This window comes from Bipolaris zeicola (assembly GCF_000523435.1).
Source record: "Bipolaris zeicola 26-R-13 unplaced genomic scaffold scaffold_18, whole genome shotgun sequence".
Taxonomy (NCBI): Eukaryota; Fungi; Ascomycota; class Dothideomycetes; order Pleosporales; family Pleosporaceae; genus Bipolaris; species Bipolaris zeicola.
The window spans coordinates 36309-52858 of NW_006912067.1; the positions used below are offsets into that span (position 1 = coordinate 36309).

General features: G+C 53.0%; 6 protein-coding genes across 6 annotated transcripts; 4 read left to right on the plus strand and 2 right to left on the minus strand.

Moving 5' to 3' along the window:
• Positions 1-439: 439 nt before the first annotated feature.
• On the plus strand, positions 440-634 carry COCCADRAFT_86544 (uncharacterized protein; the record flags this gene model as incomplete). The annotated part of the gene is made up of 1 exon (XM_007710479.1): positions 440-634. A coding segment is annotated over one exon (195 nt), but the record flags the coding sequence as incomplete, so codon positions are not given.
• A 38-nt stretch (positions 635-672) lies between these two features.
• Positions 673-2339, plus strand: COCCADRAFT_86582 (uncharacterized protein; the record flags this gene model as incomplete). The annotated part of the gene is made up of 2 exons (XM_007710480.1): positions 673-824; positions 884-2339. 2 exons carry the CDS (start codon positions 673-675, stop codon positions 2337-2339), a joined length of 1608 nt encoding a protein of 535 aa, XP_007708670.1.
• A 2292-nt stretch (positions 2340-4631) lies between these two features.
• On the minus strand, positions 4632-6406 carry COCCADRAFT_86737 (uncharacterized protein; the record flags this gene model as incomplete). Its single annotated transcript, XM_007710481.1, has 3 exons — positions 4632-5489; positions 5542-5656; positions 5706-6406. 3 exons carry the CDS (start codon positions 6404-6406, stop codon positions 4632-4634), a joined length of 1674 nt encoding a protein of 557 aa, XP_007708671.1.
• Positions 6407-7979: 1573 nt separating this feature from the next.
• COCCADRAFT_23274 (uncharacterized protein) lies at positions 7980-9599 on the minus strand (the record flags this gene model as incomplete). Its single annotated transcript, XM_007710442.1, has 4 exons — positions 7980-8289; positions 8342-8964; positions 9018-9116; positions 9147-9599. The coding sequence occupies 4 exons, from the start codon at positions 9597-9599 to the stop codon at positions 7980-7982; spliced, it is 1485 nt and encodes a 494-aa protein (XP_007708632.1).
• An 871-nt stretch (positions 9600-10470) lies between these two features.
• Positions 10471-12503, plus strand: COCCADRAFT_33657 (uncharacterized protein; the record flags this gene model as incomplete). The annotated part of the gene is made up of 6 exons (XM_007710458.1): positions 10471-10579; positions 11039-11272; positions 11331-11479; positions 11554-11925; positions 11981-12154; positions 12213-12503. The coding sequence occupies 6 exons, from the start codon at positions 10471-10473 to the stop codon at positions 12501-12503; spliced, it is 1329 nt and encodes a 442-aa protein (XP_007708648.1).
• Positions 12504-13135: 632 nt separating this feature from the next.
• Positions 13136-16544, plus strand: COCCADRAFT_33658 (uncharacterized protein; the record flags this gene model as incomplete). Its single annotated transcript, XM_007710459.1, has 5 exons — positions 13136-13152; positions 13203-13883; positions 13930-15135; positions 15911-16116; positions 16222-16544. 5 exons carry the CDS (start codon positions 13136-13138, stop codon positions 16542-16544), a joined length of 2433 nt encoding a protein of 810 aa, XP_007708649.1.
• Between the last annotated feature and the right edge of the window lie 6 nt (positions 16545-16550).

Genomic DNA, 16550 nt, shown 5'->3' on the forward strand with positions numbered 1-16550 from the left:
GCAGCCCTGCCGATGAAGCTCGCCTCCCTAAACTCGGGAGGAGTGCATATAACTGGGGCTCACAGGACAAACATACTTTGGTGTAGATGCATTGGACGTGTGTACATATATAGACACGAGGGGTCTGTGGCTGTGGGCGAGGACATGGAAGGGTCCAAGACGGTGCATAGCCACGCGTAGCTGGACGCCATTCCCGCCGCCAGACCCTCGCCCCTAAGAGAGAGAGAGAGAGGCAGGCGATACTTAGAAGGCCAGCCGCACGTGTGATGCACCCTCGTCGTCGCACAGCTTGTCCAGCTCTCTCTCGACCGCTGAAGACGGCTGCAAGCGTTTCTGGCCGGTGCGCACGCTGTGCAAGCCACGCGCCCACGACGTTTCTCTCCCTCTGCCCTCTTGCTGTTGTCCTTGCATTCCCCATCTTCTCCGCTCCGCTACCTGCCCTCCCGCACCTCTCCGCTTCCAACCCCAGGGCCCGCCCACGCATCTCCCACCTAGCCACCACCAACCACCAACCACCTCCACCGCCGCCGCTCTCGTCGCCGCTCCCCGTTCCACGCGCCCCCGCCTCTCGCGAGCGCACCTCTCATTGCCGGGTCCGCTCCACTTGCACCGCGTGTATGCGCCGAATCTATAGCGACTCCATCCCCGACGACGGCCACGCCGCCCCGAGCCATGGAGCACTTTGACACGACCACCATGTCGTACATGCCCATGCCGATCCCGCTGCAGACAGTCACGGGACCTGACCAGCAGATGGCCATGCCCTTGGTGCCCGTGGACCAGTACGACCAGCGCTCGACGTTTGATGCCGAGACCTTTATTGGGTACGCACACTCGACCCTGCCTACCTACCATTGCTGCAGCTGCTAACAGTGCTGCTCAGAAGCGAAGATGCCTACTCAACATACCACCTCCAGCAGATGCCACCCCAGCTCAAGCGCTACCCAAGCACCTACGAAGACCCCTTCTCCGACGTCCAGAGCGGCTACGAGCAGTCGATACACCCGCACGACCAAAATGGCATTCCTGAAAGTCCAAGCATCGACAGCAACAACAAGCTGCTCAGCTTCTCGCTACCCACCATGCCATACCCCATCTTCAATTACGCCATGCAACGAGTGCCCATATCCATGTCTGCCCAGCTTCACGGCATGTTCTTCCTGGCTGAATCGCCCTGGGCCACCGCCGCCGATGGCCAGTCACCGCCCTCCGAATTGACTTGCTACAGAAGAAACCTTTTCCAGATTACCGGCACAGTCACGCTCCCCAGAGCTCTCCACCTTCTCATGACCGAGCAAGGAAATCAAATACCCATCATCGGCCAAGAACTCACCATATCCGCCACAGAATCCCTGGAAGGCAACGCGGTAAAAATCATATCTGTGCCGTGGAAGACACCAGCGACAAGTAACGTTCCTGCCGAGGACAAGACGGAGAAGGAACCACCCACGTATCCCCTCGACCTGTCAACCGGCCAAGATGTCGATTCCGACTATGTTAGCTTTCCTATTAGCTGGAAGCGATTGCAATTTCGAATTGCAACTGCCAATAACGGCCGAAGGAAGGAGCTCCAGCAGCATTTTGTAGTGAGGCTAAAGGTTGTCGCTACTCTTACCACCGGTATGAAGGTGCCCATTTGCGAGATCCACTCTGGGGCGGTCATAGTGCGAGGTAGAAGCCCGCGCAACTTCCAAGCCCGAAAAGACATGCCAATCAGCGGCGGCACTACCACACGCAAGGTGCACACCCCGCAGCAGCCCAACAGAACCCCGACAGGTGACACAACCCAAAACACGCCTAAGCAAGCGCAAGCTCAGGCTGCGGGCCCATCCAAGTCGACAGACTTGCTGCAGATGCCCTTTGAGTTCAACGCAAATGACATGCCGCAGTCGCCAGACTTTGCCTGGAAAATGCCCACGGGTGCCCAGACTGCCATACCACAAGATCCGCCTTCAGGTCAAATGCAACATGCCACACCGTATGCACAGTCGACTCCGGACATTTCAAGAAGTGCCCCACCTCCCAAGAAGTCCATAGCGCCAGTCACTCTGTCCCTCACCGACGATGAGCCCGTTAAAGCCCCTTCGCCCAATGAGCAGCAAAGAAAGCGCGGTACCCCGATGCGACCTCCTTCCTTCTCCATTGGCGTCGTCAACAGTCCAGACGAAAGCGCTGACCTGCTTTATGAATATTTTCCTTTAGGTCTGGACGACTGGATGCCGCCTGTCGATGCCGTCTATCGGCCCCATGTCGTTCACCATATTACCCCATTTCCCCAAGACGGGAAAGCAGATGCTGGTAGGAGTCGGTCGAAGCGGTACTTCTCGGATGCTTGGTAAGCTCTGGTTTGCGATTTGTGATACCCATGCGTTGGTTTTTGTTTCTGTAATCCCGTCAAGAGCAGTGCCCTGATGATGACCGGAGAGCGGCTCTACATCTTATGCCTTTTTTGTCTTCTGTTGTTCATATATATACACATATATATATGTATGTATGTATATATGTACACTTGGGGAGAAGAATCGTCGTCGGTGTGCCGGCAGATACCCTATAATATACTCTTTCAAGACAAACAAGGAGGGAAGAAGGACAAGAAGGAGAGAGGTGATAATATTTGGTGACGGGGTTGCTCACATTTCTTTTCAAGTTGGAACAAAAGGGGGAAAAAAGGTTGGTCATTGATCTGTAATCGGCGTTTGATTTACGATGACACGATTTCCTGCTTTTCAACGCTGACACCATGGCACCAACACATGCAATGGAATATTGGGGATGTGGGATACCTTTCGGCAGCTATTTTTAATCACACCGCCATACTTTTTTTTCAATGTCATATCGTTACGAAGTCCATCTTTACTGGGACCTGTTGTTCACATCACGTTCGGGACATTGTTAGTCTCCCCTTGTTTGCTTGGAGAGTGGATCGTGGTAGTAGAGAAGTTCGTATACCATTCATCACGCAATAGATCGCAATATCCACGTTGCGATGCACCGTAACCTTTCCTCTCAAGCATCTGGGGCGTAATGCTACGAAAACGCATGTAACCAGCAACTCTAAGTGCAACAGGGAACCGATTAGTATCAATACAGGTGAGTATATAGCGTTACAACCCTGGACAATTTCACACTTCCATAGTTTCCAAGCAACACAAGCCCAGATAATATCCGCCCATTGCTACCTCAGCAATCTCGACTCCAACCCCTCCCCCACTACGGTCAAACTTTGTAACCCAACAACAACCTTAACCTACATCGCCGACCATTTTCTCCTCTCTCTCTCCTCGGTTAAAAAAAAGAGAGTGACCCAAGCAATGTAGCCCATGTAGCGTAAATACCATGTGGCACTCCGACCGCGTGCGCCCCAAGCCCGACCGATACCATGCTGGCGTCAACCATGCAATGCAACTGTAACACCTCAACCCATCTCATCCCATGTTCCCCCAGGCCCTGCCCAAACCCCCGATTTGTGGGGCAAAAGTCTCTCTCTCTCTCTCAAAAAAAAGACTCTCCACTCTTTCTTTTGTGCCAGTGCTGGGGGGGGGGGTGAGGGGACCTCGGGAAAAAAAAAGTTCCGCGTCTAAACTCTCTCTCTCTCCATACGCACATACTATCAGAATTCCTCTTTTTTTCTCTCTCTTCTCTGAACTAGTTGCAAACCGTTTGGGAGAAGAAGACCAGGAAGGGAAAGGAAGGAAAAAAAAAGATAACCAAATTCCTTGATAAGATAAACCTTTGTCTCCACATTTTTTAAAATCTTACTTTACATTACTACTACTACTACTACTACTACCCCCTGCTCGCTCGCCCGCCCGTCTGGGCCCTCTCTCTCTCTCTCTCTTACTCTCTTACTCTCTTTTCGACGTCACGAGCGGCCAAAAAAAGGGACTGCTTAGTTTGATTAACGAACGGGGTATATGCGGGTTACGAATACGATGATGGGAGGACCTCGGTACACAACATACGCTAAAGACGGGTTTTAGTTTGAGATAGTTTGGGCGTTAGTAGTTCAAGTCTAGACTCGATGGCTCTCGCTGTGAGTGTGTGTCGTTTTTCTGACATGGTGGACGGGGGGGGACCCACGTGGCGCGATGGGGGCACCGGAAGGTAAGGTCTGGATTTGGATTAGATTGGGGAAAATAAGGTAAGGCGTGGGAAGATTGGAAGGAAGCGTGGTTGGAAGAAGGGGGGGGGGGCAAAAGCGGGTCGTCTAGGAGGTGGTAGTTGTGACGTTACAGTGTAACTGTTCGTGATGCTTGGCTTGATACAGGTGATGATGGGGTTGTAACTCGGTGTAGGGGAGAAAAAAAATTGACTTTTGTTCAGAAATTTGGCAAGTTTGATTATCGAATGTTTCATTAGGTCATGAAAAAAAATGCTCATACCCATATGGTTTACCGCCCCCTCCCCCTAGTGATGTGATGATGATGATGATGATGATGAACAACGCCGCAGGGAACTTATGTACCCGAAGAACAGAAAATCCAAGCTCCCATATGCCTCTTCAGATATCTCATATCTAGTCCCTTGAAGGACTCTAGATGCTGAAATAGAACAACAAAACGCTCATGTGTATATACAACCACCGCTTTCAAAGAAGAGAAAAAAGGTGGAGATAAATGGAGGAAAAAGAACTATGCTTGTCCCTCGAGACAACAGGCAGATACTGCTGCTCCGAAAATGGCTGATTCAACAGCAATCTCCAGTGAGATTGACTTTGGCTCGGCACCAGATGCAGTAGTCAGGTCATGAAGATGTGATTGGCAGAGCTCCCTGAACAGTGGGTACTTTTCAATGACCGAGCCGTTGCAGCCAATGCTCATCCGGCCAGCGGATGCGGGCGTCAGGCCTTCGGACTCCGTTCGAAGCACCCACAATGCATGGATACCAGTTGCGAGGAAAGCTGCAGCGCGATGCGAAACGAGTTGCGCTACTCGGCGAACAAACTGAATGTCCTTTACGGTAGGTGGCTTGCTGAGCGGATGCAGAGACTGGAAGATGGCGATAGCTTGGCCAAGGTACTTTGAGTCGTCCATCTCCATGACTGCAATGGTTCCAGTGTCCAGACTGTAAGGCTCAGTCAAGTGGGCGGGCATTTCACCGCTGAATAGACCAGCTGTGCGTACAGCTTCGACAACAATCAACCTTACTATCTCACCCATGTAGCGACCGCTAATCATGTGTTCGAAAGGCTGGAAGTCTGGTCGTACATGTGCATCGTTGAGTTGTTCATCCCATCTAGTCGTAGGGAACACGCCCTTTCCGAACATGCTGCATTCTGTGTTGACGAGCACATGGGTAGCTTCATCCATCCACTCCTGTGGATAACCCTTGTACTTGGTGATCGCAAGTGACGATACAGGTAGGTGCACAGATATGTTAAATCCAGTTCCAAGAATCACGGCAAAGCGTGTTGATGGGTCTTCGTAGGCACGCGAAAGCAATGTCGCAGAAGAGTCATTGACAATGGAATCCATGTGCACAGGTAGGTTCTGGGTAAATGTCAGTGGCTTCATGCTTTCAGTTGAGGCAGTTCAAACTCACCCTCTTTCTACATGGTGCCATGATTAATTCGCTGAGATCCTGACCAAGAAGCCCTTCAGTCGCTCGGAAGCCCTTGCCCATGTCTAATAAGTTTGCACTGCGACTAGATGTTTGCCTAATAAAAGTCAGCCAAGTACATGAGGCAAAGGACATGGAAGACCCACTCAACAGGAAACGACCATGCTAGACCCATAGGAAAAGTTTGTGTGCTGTTCGAGCCTTGCAATTGCTGATCTGCAAGTGCCAGCTGAATCTTATCGGCCATCCATTCAAAAAAGTCGTGTCCGCTTCGCTGGCGGACCTTCTCGTCTATCTTGTAGCTCTTCATGAAGACGATGCGCATATTCTTGGCACCGGGCCGTTTACCGTTTAGTTCGACAAGCGCAACGCGGAATGTTGATCCACCGACATCGAGAGCTAAGTAGGTGCCTTTCTCCAGTCCGGAAGGAAGTTTGTGATTGTAAGAAGGCAGCATGCAAATGTCGCTCGACTGTAGTTTTGGGGCAAACTGCCTTTGCAGGGCTGCAGACATGTCCAACAGATTTTCGTTGTCCAAGGGTGCTTCGAGAAGGGTCTGAATTTCGCGCAACATGTCTTCCATGGTCCGGTCATAGGCCCGCAATGCATCTCGGGTGCGTTTTCGTGGCGACAATATGGGCAGCACAGAGTGCATGACTGATGGTAACATGGCGAGTCTTTCTAGAGCCGCAAGGAGCCCTTGCCAAAAATCCAACATGAGCCGTTTGTATTTGCGCTGGCGAGGGTCGTTGTCTGTTGCTGTGTGGCAAGCGTCACCTGAGTTGTTGGGGTCCGGAATAACGGTGACGCGACGATTCTTGGAGCGGTGTAGCAACAGAGGGGACATGGAGAAAAAGGTAAGCTGTATGGCCTGGTTGAGACGGTAAGGACAGAGTCTCTGGATTAAGTCTTTATCGAAAACGCTGAATCAAACACGTATAGACCAAGGATGGTGGAAGGTCGGTCTGCGGATATGGAGATGCATAGAGATGCGACGCGGGCCGGTAGCATTAGTAAACTGAGGTTGCAGAAATCCACCCGGACATGGTTTTACGGTTGGTCAGAACAACAAAGAGGGTTGTATCCACTAGCAGACGTAGCAAGGTATTGCTCCGATGACAGGCGTGCGAAATGTGCAGATGAGGCCCAGCACACAGGGGCAGGAGAGAGTGACCGAAGGGAAACAGGAATAATCAGCCGTCTTGGACACGCCAGCTAGCGGCCGCAAAGTGATAGTCGATGGCGTGCCGCTGGTTCCAGGCACGCTCAGCGAGTAGGCAGAAGTATGGCGTAGCTGTCATGGCGAGCGTTTGGTGGGGTGTCGTAGAAAGTTTCCTAACAGCCATTGCTACCGTTACAGTCGCTGAGGCCCGCTAGGCCATATCGGGGCCGCGAATCTAGCCGCAAGCGTGGGTGATAGGACTATGGCGGATGACTTGGCCACACAATGATACAACCCGACTGCAGATTTCATGCGTTGGTGGCGATCATCGTACCGCCGTAGCGTAGCTTGCCCGCGGTTACGCGTATGCACCCAACGTCTGGGGCGAGCATGGAGAATGCTACGTTCGAGAATACGCATGTTGGAGGCACGGCACGTGTCCTGGGTCCTGGGTCCGCCGGCGCCAAGAATAGAATCGGTTTCTACTTGGTCGGGTCTAACGCTGGGCATGCATTGCGACATGTTCCCGCCGAGGTAGCCTGTATTCTGCTCTAGTATCTGATACTGCACAAACAGGCGCCGTTGCCAGATGGCGCTTACCAAAACGTAATGGGGGCCACTTACATGACTAGGACTCGACTATCTCCCCAACGGCTGACGGCACATACATACTAACCCCGCTGGGGGACCTCATTGTGCCACCAGGCTCCCTCGTGCTCCCACAAAGACTGCCCGGTCCGAGGCCATTACGCCCGCCAGACCGAGAAACGAGCAAGTGCATGCTGACATAGTTATTAGGCGACCTACGAGGGGCAATCTAGAAGCGGCCGTGGACGGACGCATGCACATCTATCTGGTAACGATCAGATCAGGCTCGTACTACAGTACTACCTGTTGGTTACCGTATTTGGGCTAATGCTGCGCACCAACGTTGTTCATCACCAAGAGCGCATACCTTGTGAGACCAAACAAGCATGAGCACACGTGTGTTGGTAAATGTACAATGCCCCACTCCTTAGATTGTTCCTGTCTTGCTATGCTATCATATGTACATTTAAAAAAAAAGAAATGTCATGCAAAACTCATAGACGCCCGAATGTGGCGCGTCTGTAAAGTCGGCACTAGGACTGCAAAACGATATACCAGAGGAACCACTCAATGCAACTCCGTTTGAGGTATCATAAACAAACAAGCTCGAACGCCAATCCCCGTCGTTACCCGTTAACCCCCAGTCGTAAGTATGCTTTGCATAGCTAGATTAAACCTTTTCTGGCTCAGTACGTGCAGACTCAGTGTGCGCATGGGGCAAGACATCGGCAACTGTCTCGTCTGTGAACTCGAGGTCCTTCTCAACCGCAGTAGTGTCCTCGACCTTCCAAAGGATCACGGGGAGGGCCACCAACAGACTACCGGCGAGGAGCCCCCAGTTTGAGGCGAACATGGTCATGTATGAGATCTTCAAGTCATCCAAACGCCAGGTGATGGCACCTCCGGCAGATTGGATTCCCTTGTAGAAACCTGCAAAGTTGGCAAGCTTGCGGCTGTTGTTGGTCAAAGCTCCCATGAACCTGGATTCAATCAGTAAAATGTCGGAATATGTAGAGTTTGTGAAGAGCGTACCAGTAGACACACGTCTGCCAAGCAGCATCAAAGAAGCCGTAGAACATGTAGAGAACAAAGGGACCAGCATAGCCTGCATCAGACCAATCCTTCTTCATGTTCTTCTCGTCTTCAGCCCAGGCGCGGTCGTAAGTCTTCTGGAACATGTATCCAAAGCCCCAGATGACCATGACGCTGATGAAGAGCGCGGCCCATGCAGCTTTGGCTCGGGTTGTTCGGCGGACGCCCTTGACGTCAAGTCCATAGCCGAAGACGTAAGCGCCGATGATCTGCATGATGTAATAGACGACTCCGTTCAAAGCTCGTGTGCGAACGTTGAAGTAGGCAGCGTTAATTTGAGTGAAGTGATATGTGTAGAACCAGTTGGATGCCAAGAACATGGGGAAAAGAAGGATAATGTACGGGTCGGTGAAGAAGGTCCGCCATAGGCCGGTAATCTCTGACTTCCACGAGGGGTGCTTCATGACAATGACCTTGGATCCATCGTCACGGATGACATCTCGTGCATCAACCAGGGACCATGCGAGAGCGGCACCGATGATGGTGAGCACAAGGAAACCAATATAGGTGCCGTCATTCACAGTGCCAGCAGTCTTGGTGTGGATGTTCTGGCCCAAGGGAATCTAGGAGGGTTAGTCATTGGCGGACGGAGCAGGGCGGAAAGAGAGAAACGTACCAAACTACCAATTACAGCGCCCAAGTTGAAGATCATCCAGAACCACGAGATGTAGCGACCCTTGGAAGCCTCGGGTGGGTAGGACATCATAATGGCACCCTGGGCGCACCACAGCAGACCCGCACATACACCAAGCAGGGCGCCGGCAAAAGTGGTGAAACCCAGGTTCTTGGTGTGGTTGTAGCAAAGATAGGAACCGACGTAGATGGAGTAGCCAATGCCGCCAAAGGACAGGGAAGTGCGGATGCCAAGCTTATTGGTAAAGGTACCAGCAAAGAAGCCGATGACGGCAAAGGTCGAGTACAGAGCCGTGTTTGCACGATTGTTTGCGGTAGGATCCAGCTGGCCACCGCCGCCCATGCCATTGAGAGCATTGAACATGCCGGGACACATGAAGCAGACAAAGGAGACAATGACGAGCTGTGTCGGGGGAGAAGCGAACCAGGGCAACTTGAAGCCGGCGATGGTGAAGCGACGGTATTTCCATGACTTTGGCAGGTCGAGGGCGGTGCTGTCAGTCAGCGAGTGGTCTGCCGAGTTGACGTGGTGGGCCAAATTGTCCTTGTCGGTGGAAGTTGCCATGCTGGCGGGTGGTGAGGCGCGGGCGCGCACAAAGGGTGGATGGCGAGGCTAAGGTTGAGCGGGCGTGGTGTCGTGGGCAGGAAGGCACGCTGTCGCGAGTCGGAAGGAGCAGGCGGGCACGAGGCGATAAAGATGTCGAATCGTAACGCTCAGACCACTGCGACGGCTGAACAGGAGTCAGGACAATTACGTGAGAGACGGGGTAGTGAAAGCGAGGGGCAGCTTCATTTTAAGCATTTGTCCGCTAGGGGCTGTTGATGGTGCCTCGACAGCCAAATGTGGATTTGGGTTAGACGAGGCGGCCATCAGCACGCGACCGCGGTGCACTGCTGTGAGACGATGTGAGGGCAAACATAGAAGGGGGCCAAGTGACGGCTGCCCAGGATGCCAGGATGCCAGGATGCCAGGATGCTACTGTAGGTAGATGCCAGCATGTGCAGCTAGCCGGAGACTGGGTGACTGGGACGGCGACTGGACCAGCAACATTACTTAGCAACGCATGCATGCAGGCAGGCTGGCAGGCTGGCAGGGAAGGCATAGACTGGCAGACGGATACAGACGAAGATAGAACAGACAGACAGGCAGGCCGGCAGACGCGACTCGTATCCATGTCCTAGCGCGTTGCCCAGTCGTGGTTCTCGGATCGGGCATATCGAGGGTCTTGGGTGGGCCCAAGCGGGGCGTTGGAGGCGAGGAGCGAGCCAGAGCCTGGTGCTGCTGAGCTTATCGGGGAGGTGTGTGGGTGCACAGGCGCATCCATCCATACGCCTGCGCTACGCCACATCGGGACGCGGCACATGGGCATGGGGGAGCAAACCTGCAACGGCCACACTATCTACCGGGCTACTACGATACAACGCCTGCCACCACTATGACTACTTGCTACTACCTGGCTGCAACGCTCTGGCAACCCCGCCACCCCGCACCCATCCTGCCCAGCATACACATACTACACACGCATGCGAACAGCTTGCCTACACGTGAGTGTATACTGCATGGGCCATACGTGCTCCACCAATGTAACACAACCATCTGCTGGCCCCCCTTCGGGATAGTATCTTCATCCTCGCTGCCCACTACTCGCTACTCCAACGGCACGCGACCCAGCTGTCCACTGCTATCAGTCTCCATCTGCATCCACCGTCCCTATCATCACAATCATCATCACCAACGTCACGAGCGGCATCGGCCAGAGATAACGCATGCTCCCGTAACATTGCACACCGTTGCAACCGGTCTTTGTTCGGTCTCGAGATCTGCAACTCTACGCCTGCCTTGCATCGCGACGTTGACTAGTAGCCGTCCGTTCCTCACCCACATGGCTGCATCAGGCAACCTCGGCCGCTCCCAACCCTTGACAATCAGTCGGCGCATCGTGAACAAATTTGCAGTGATACTTTGACCCGGCTATGACGTGAAACTTTGTACTGCTGTGATAGAAATCACGCCCAGTCCCCCATTGCCCATCCCTCCCGCAACTACCACAGGCAAATACACACCTGCCTACTCACACATACCATACACACTATACACATTGTACACACAGATCCACCATGTAAGGCCTATTGCCCCTCGACGCAATACGAATGCATCCCGGCTTATACGACCTAGGCGCCTAATCATCAGAGACGACGCCCAGGCTGCGTCCCAGTACATTGCAGATTACATTATTGGTCCGTAGCTCCCGCCCCCAAATGCACCTTCCCTACCCTACTCACGCATCAACACCAGAACGCATCAATGCCTTCAACCCCACCCCCGAAAGACCCTTTGTCCTGGGTCTGCCCACCGGCAGCAGCCCCATTCTCATCTACAAACACCTGGTCCAACGCCACAAGGCAGGACAGGTCTCGTTTCGCAATGTAGTCACGTTCAACATGGTACGACTTCTTACTCCCAATGCTGCACAGCAGCCTCGCCTCGAGCCTAGTCGTAGTAACAGTGAGCCAATTAGGATGAGTATGTTGGCATTCCCCGCGACCATCCAGAAAGCTATCACAGCTTCATGTACAAGCACTTCTTCTCCCACGTCGATGTGAAACCAGACAACATCAACATCCTCAACGGAAATGCCCCTGACCTCGAGGCCGAATGCCAAAGCTACGAAGACAAGATCAGCCGTGTCGGCGGCATCGAGCTGTTCCTTGGCGGCATTGGTCCCGATGGCCACATTGCCTTCAACGAACCAGGCTCCAGCCTCAAGTCTCGTACTCGTGTCAAGACGCTTGCCTATGAGACCATTCTTGCAAATTCGAGGTTCTTTGGCAATGACTTGGACCAAGTGCCCAAGATGGCCTTGACGGTTGGCGTCCAAACCGTGCTTGACGTAAGTTGCACACATCACAATAACCGCCTGTTCACCCTCTCACCAATAAATACAGGCCCGCGAGGTTGTCATCATCATCACTGGTGCACACAAGGCTCCAGCCCTCCAGCGATGCATCGAAGGGGGTGTCAATCACATGTGGACTCTGTCCAGTCTGCAGATGCACCCGCATCCTATGATTGTTGTCGACGAAGACGCCACCCTGGAACTTCAGGTAAAGACTGTCAAGGTACGTTGCATGGGTCATTGCATTCAAGTAATCATGCCGTCTGACATGCTTGTCATAGTATTTCAAGAGTATCGAAAGGGTTGGCAAGGAGCTAGGGATGCGCCAGAAGCTCCCCAGAAAGCGCGACTCGCTACTTGACGAGGGTACCCTGCTAGTCCCCGAGGCCCAACAAAACGGTATCAGGTTGACTGTGCCGCAATTCGATCTCTCCCGTTCACCCAGTCCAGTGCTAGAACCCATGAGCGCTCGCTTGTCAGACCAAGAAGCGAACGGCGCGATACATCCCATGGACATGGATGAGATTGCAGATCAGCCCTCGGTCCGAATGGGTGCTCGCGTCGTGGGCTAAACGTTGCGGCTCTCCTCGCCCCATACTAGCAGCTAGGAAGATTGTCAGGAGAACGGGGCAGCTTGACATTAATCTTCCGAAGCCCGTAGACTGGTTCTCGGGACAGGGCTAGGTTTCTGCTTCTTTGTTAGTTCGGCACCAAATTGCCCAGGCGTCAATTCAAAGGGCCCGTCCACCGTCTTACGAAACGCGCAATCCCTAGGGGTTGACGAAGGACATCAACCTTAATGTGATATGATTTACGTACTTAGAGGATAAAAATAAGAATGTTTCTGGCCAGAACTGGTACACTATCGCGTGCACTTGATGACCAATCTTGGCAACTCAAAGAATCACGCCATGGTCAGTTTGGTGTTGCACAACTCTCTGGCAACACTCCTCAATTCTCTCGCGTCATGTTGTCTTTGGAAATTTTCATGTGACGCACTTTCAAAGCTTCTCGTACACATCTTGAACATGATTGTAGACCGAGTGATTGATGTCGAGTTTAAAGTTGTAAAGCTCAAGGGAAGCGGTAGTGGTAGCACGCGTCATTTTGGGCGGAAAGGCGCGCCCCATCCTGGTTCAGATCCCCTCGCCCCAAAATAAGCCTGCCGCAACCACCCCACAAACATGTCAACGCGCTGGTAGCCATGTCTTTTGTGGTTGAGTAAGTCGATCAATTGGAGCGCCACACAATCCCAGCTGACGTTCAATTAGCCAGGTGCGCCGGATAGACAGCCAGCTCGATCGGCTGCAGCTATCGTCGAGCCCTAGGACCTTCTCCATTACCGCCGAGGAGGCTCACGACCCGGCAAAGACAAGCCGCATTGCTCATTTGCAGAACCTCATCAAGTCGCTCTCCACAACCGCTTCTTCCAAGCACAGTCTAGTCCCAGCGGCCAGAATATCCGAAACCTTGCAGCGAGCAAGTATCTCTACCACAATCGAGGATGCGAGCTATGAGCATGAATTGGAATGGCTCCTCATTAGCAAGGCGACAACGCAGGCCTACGGACAGGTTCTAAATACTATATTGGAGCAGACAATTCCTCTCGAGAATGATCTCTGGTACTGGGACGACATCCTCTCTACCTACAGCTTTGCCGGGCTGTACTCTGTGCAGACATCGCCAGTCCGGTTGTGGAAATGGTCGCAGGAGATATACCACGATGTGCGCTCAAGAGGCCCTCAATTGGCTGACGGCTGGAGCCAGTTTTATGGCCTGGTCAAGGATACTGTACAGGAGCGCAGCATTGCAAATATCCAGCGAAGAGTAGTAAGCCCGCTGGCACTTGTGAGAAACGAGGGCAGGAAAAAGCGTGCAGCTCTAAGGAAGATACGAATGGTCAATGCCAATGCACTCGGTGTGCTACTCGGCGAAGGTCTTGGTAACGAGAAGTACGGCGACCATCAAGCCATATTGATATCTGCTGACATTTGCCAGCGTACATGACGATGGCACACACACGCCCACCCTGCTTGGCGCTCAAGGCGGACAAAGGTGGAAGAGTGTCATGTCTAAGAACATTGCCCTCATGGATGCTGTCATTCAGAGTGTGAATGCTGCAGAGCTTTCCGTTGATAAGTTCGACGACTCGGTTGCCAGCATCACTCAAGACGACCAGTTCTATTTGCTACATGAGCCATCTGGCGAACGGGCTGCCACTACCTTGAAGCCAGCAGAAGTTGCAGAGCGCCTCCAGTACCTGCTCAAAACTGCGTTACCTACCTACACGGCCAACTTCAACGCAGTCGTCAAGGCCAATGGCCGTCCTTCTCGTCTGATACGCTATTGGCTCCCTGCAACCCTACTACTAGTATCCTCAACCACCATCTTGCGCATCGTTGTAAATCGAAAGGAAGAGCTACTGACTTGGATCCGTGAACTTGGGCAAACAGTCATTGACTTTTGGTCGAATTGGGTGATTGAGCCAACCAAGAGAATCATCGGCACCATTCGCCACAATGAGGAAAGCGAGGTCTCCATTATGAGCAAACGCAGCCTGGAATCGGATCGTGCCAGTCTCGAGCGCATGGTTGTAGATTTTGCAGTCAAGAATTCTGAGGGCCCAGCATTGAACGAGTCTCAGATAGCTGATATCAAGGCAAAGGTGCGCGAGGGCGATCTGACAACGGTTCTCAAATCCTACGAGAAGGACATTCAAAATCCTGTCAAGGGCGCCATAGTCGGTAATCTAGCCAGTGCTTTACTCATTCAAGTTCAAAAGACCAAGGTTGATGTCGAGGTCGCGATGAGTGGCATTGACAGCATTCTCAAGAGTCAGGAACTGCTTTTTGGCTTCATTGGTTTGACACCGGGTGTGCTGGTAAGCATTGGCGTCTATCGCTGGCTTCGGGGCGTCTTCAGCAGTCGCAAAGGAGTGCAGCAGTGGGCAAGGCAGGGCCGCATGATACTCATTCTGCGTAACATTGACCGCATCCTTACTGGAGCGGTTCCGACAGCAGACGGCGAAATATCGTACAAGGACCACGGTTTACTCCTCTGCGAAGTCCATCTCCTCCGACAAGCTGCAAGTGGCACCCTGCCTCGACGCATATTCCAGGACTTACTGGTGGAGATAGACGAGATTGTGGACGTTAGAAGCGGGCTGCAGCGACAGCAGAAGGTAGTTGAGCGCATAAGATGGGCGTACTCAAAATGGGTTGTTTGAGCGAGGCGGTCTTCCGTAACGGGGATGACGCAGCATCGGGGTACCCATGAATAGCGGAGTTGTCGACTACAATGCAAAACATGTACTGTATACCCCAAACGTGACAAGCCGCCATGTCTCAAGTGTCGAGTGACGGTGACGATGACGCCGGGTCAGGCCAGACTGGAGGCGCAGTTGCCACCAAGTCGCCTCTTGTCGCTTGTTGCAGGTGACAGTGACGAAGGTTTGGTGAGCCCGTGCGGACTATTGGCGCTAAACTCCAACGTTGGCACCGTGGGAAGGCTTCCCTCCAACGCCGTTTACTCGCTGCCTGCTGGTAACCAAAACCCACCGCCAACCCTTCCCCAGCCTGCCTTGTGCCTGTATCAACACTCAAATACGAACTCGGGTACATTGCCAGCCTAGTCTCTCTTGCGACCGCCAGCCAAAGCCAGCTTCCCCGTCTCACTCCCCGAACAGCGGGTGCCAACACCGCAACCCACTCTCGCGCACGATAACGCACACGGCCGCCCTCTACCAACATGGCTGGCTCCAGAAATTATGACTTTCTTGTAAGCTCCTCTTCTCTCTCGTCATGTTTATTTGCCCTCGCGGCCCTAGTATCCCCCACACTCGCTGCTAGGCCCTGAACACCCCTCCACCGCCTGTATACAGGACCCACTCTCTGACACAAGTCCCTCTGTCCTCATAGATCAAACTCCTCCTCATAGGCGACTCGGGCGTAGGCAAGTCGTGCTGTCTGCTGCGCTTCAGCGAAGACTCGTTCACTCCCTCGTTCATCACCACCATCGGCATCGACTTCAAGATCCGCACGATTGAGCTTGACGGCAAGCGCGTAAAGCTACAGATATGGGATACGGCAGGTCAAGAGCGCTTCCGGACCATTACCACGGCCTACTACAGGGGTGCCATGGGCATCCTGTTAGTCTACGACGTTACCGATGAGAGGAGCTTCACCAGTACGTCCGTCCCATCACCTCCGAGAGCTTGATCATGTCTCGGAGAGGCTTTAGAGAGAAGCAACAAAAAAGAAAATGGAAGACATCACTAACGTTTATCACCAGACATTCGCACATGGTTCGCCAACGTTGAACAACACGCCACCGAGGGTGTCAACAAGATCCTCATTGGTAACAAGTGCGATTGGGAAGAGAAGCGCGCCGTCTCGACAGAACAAGGCCAGGCTCTGGCTGATGAGCTCGGAATCCCCTTCCTCGAGGTCTCTGCAAAGAGCAACATCAACGTTGACAAGGCCTTTTATAGCTTGGCCGGCGATATCAAGAAGCGGTTGATCGACACTGCAAGGACAGACCAGACTGCCACGCCAAAGGTGGATGTCAGCGGGCAGGATGGTGGCAATGCGGGTATGGGTGGCAAGTGCTGTTAAAGAGGG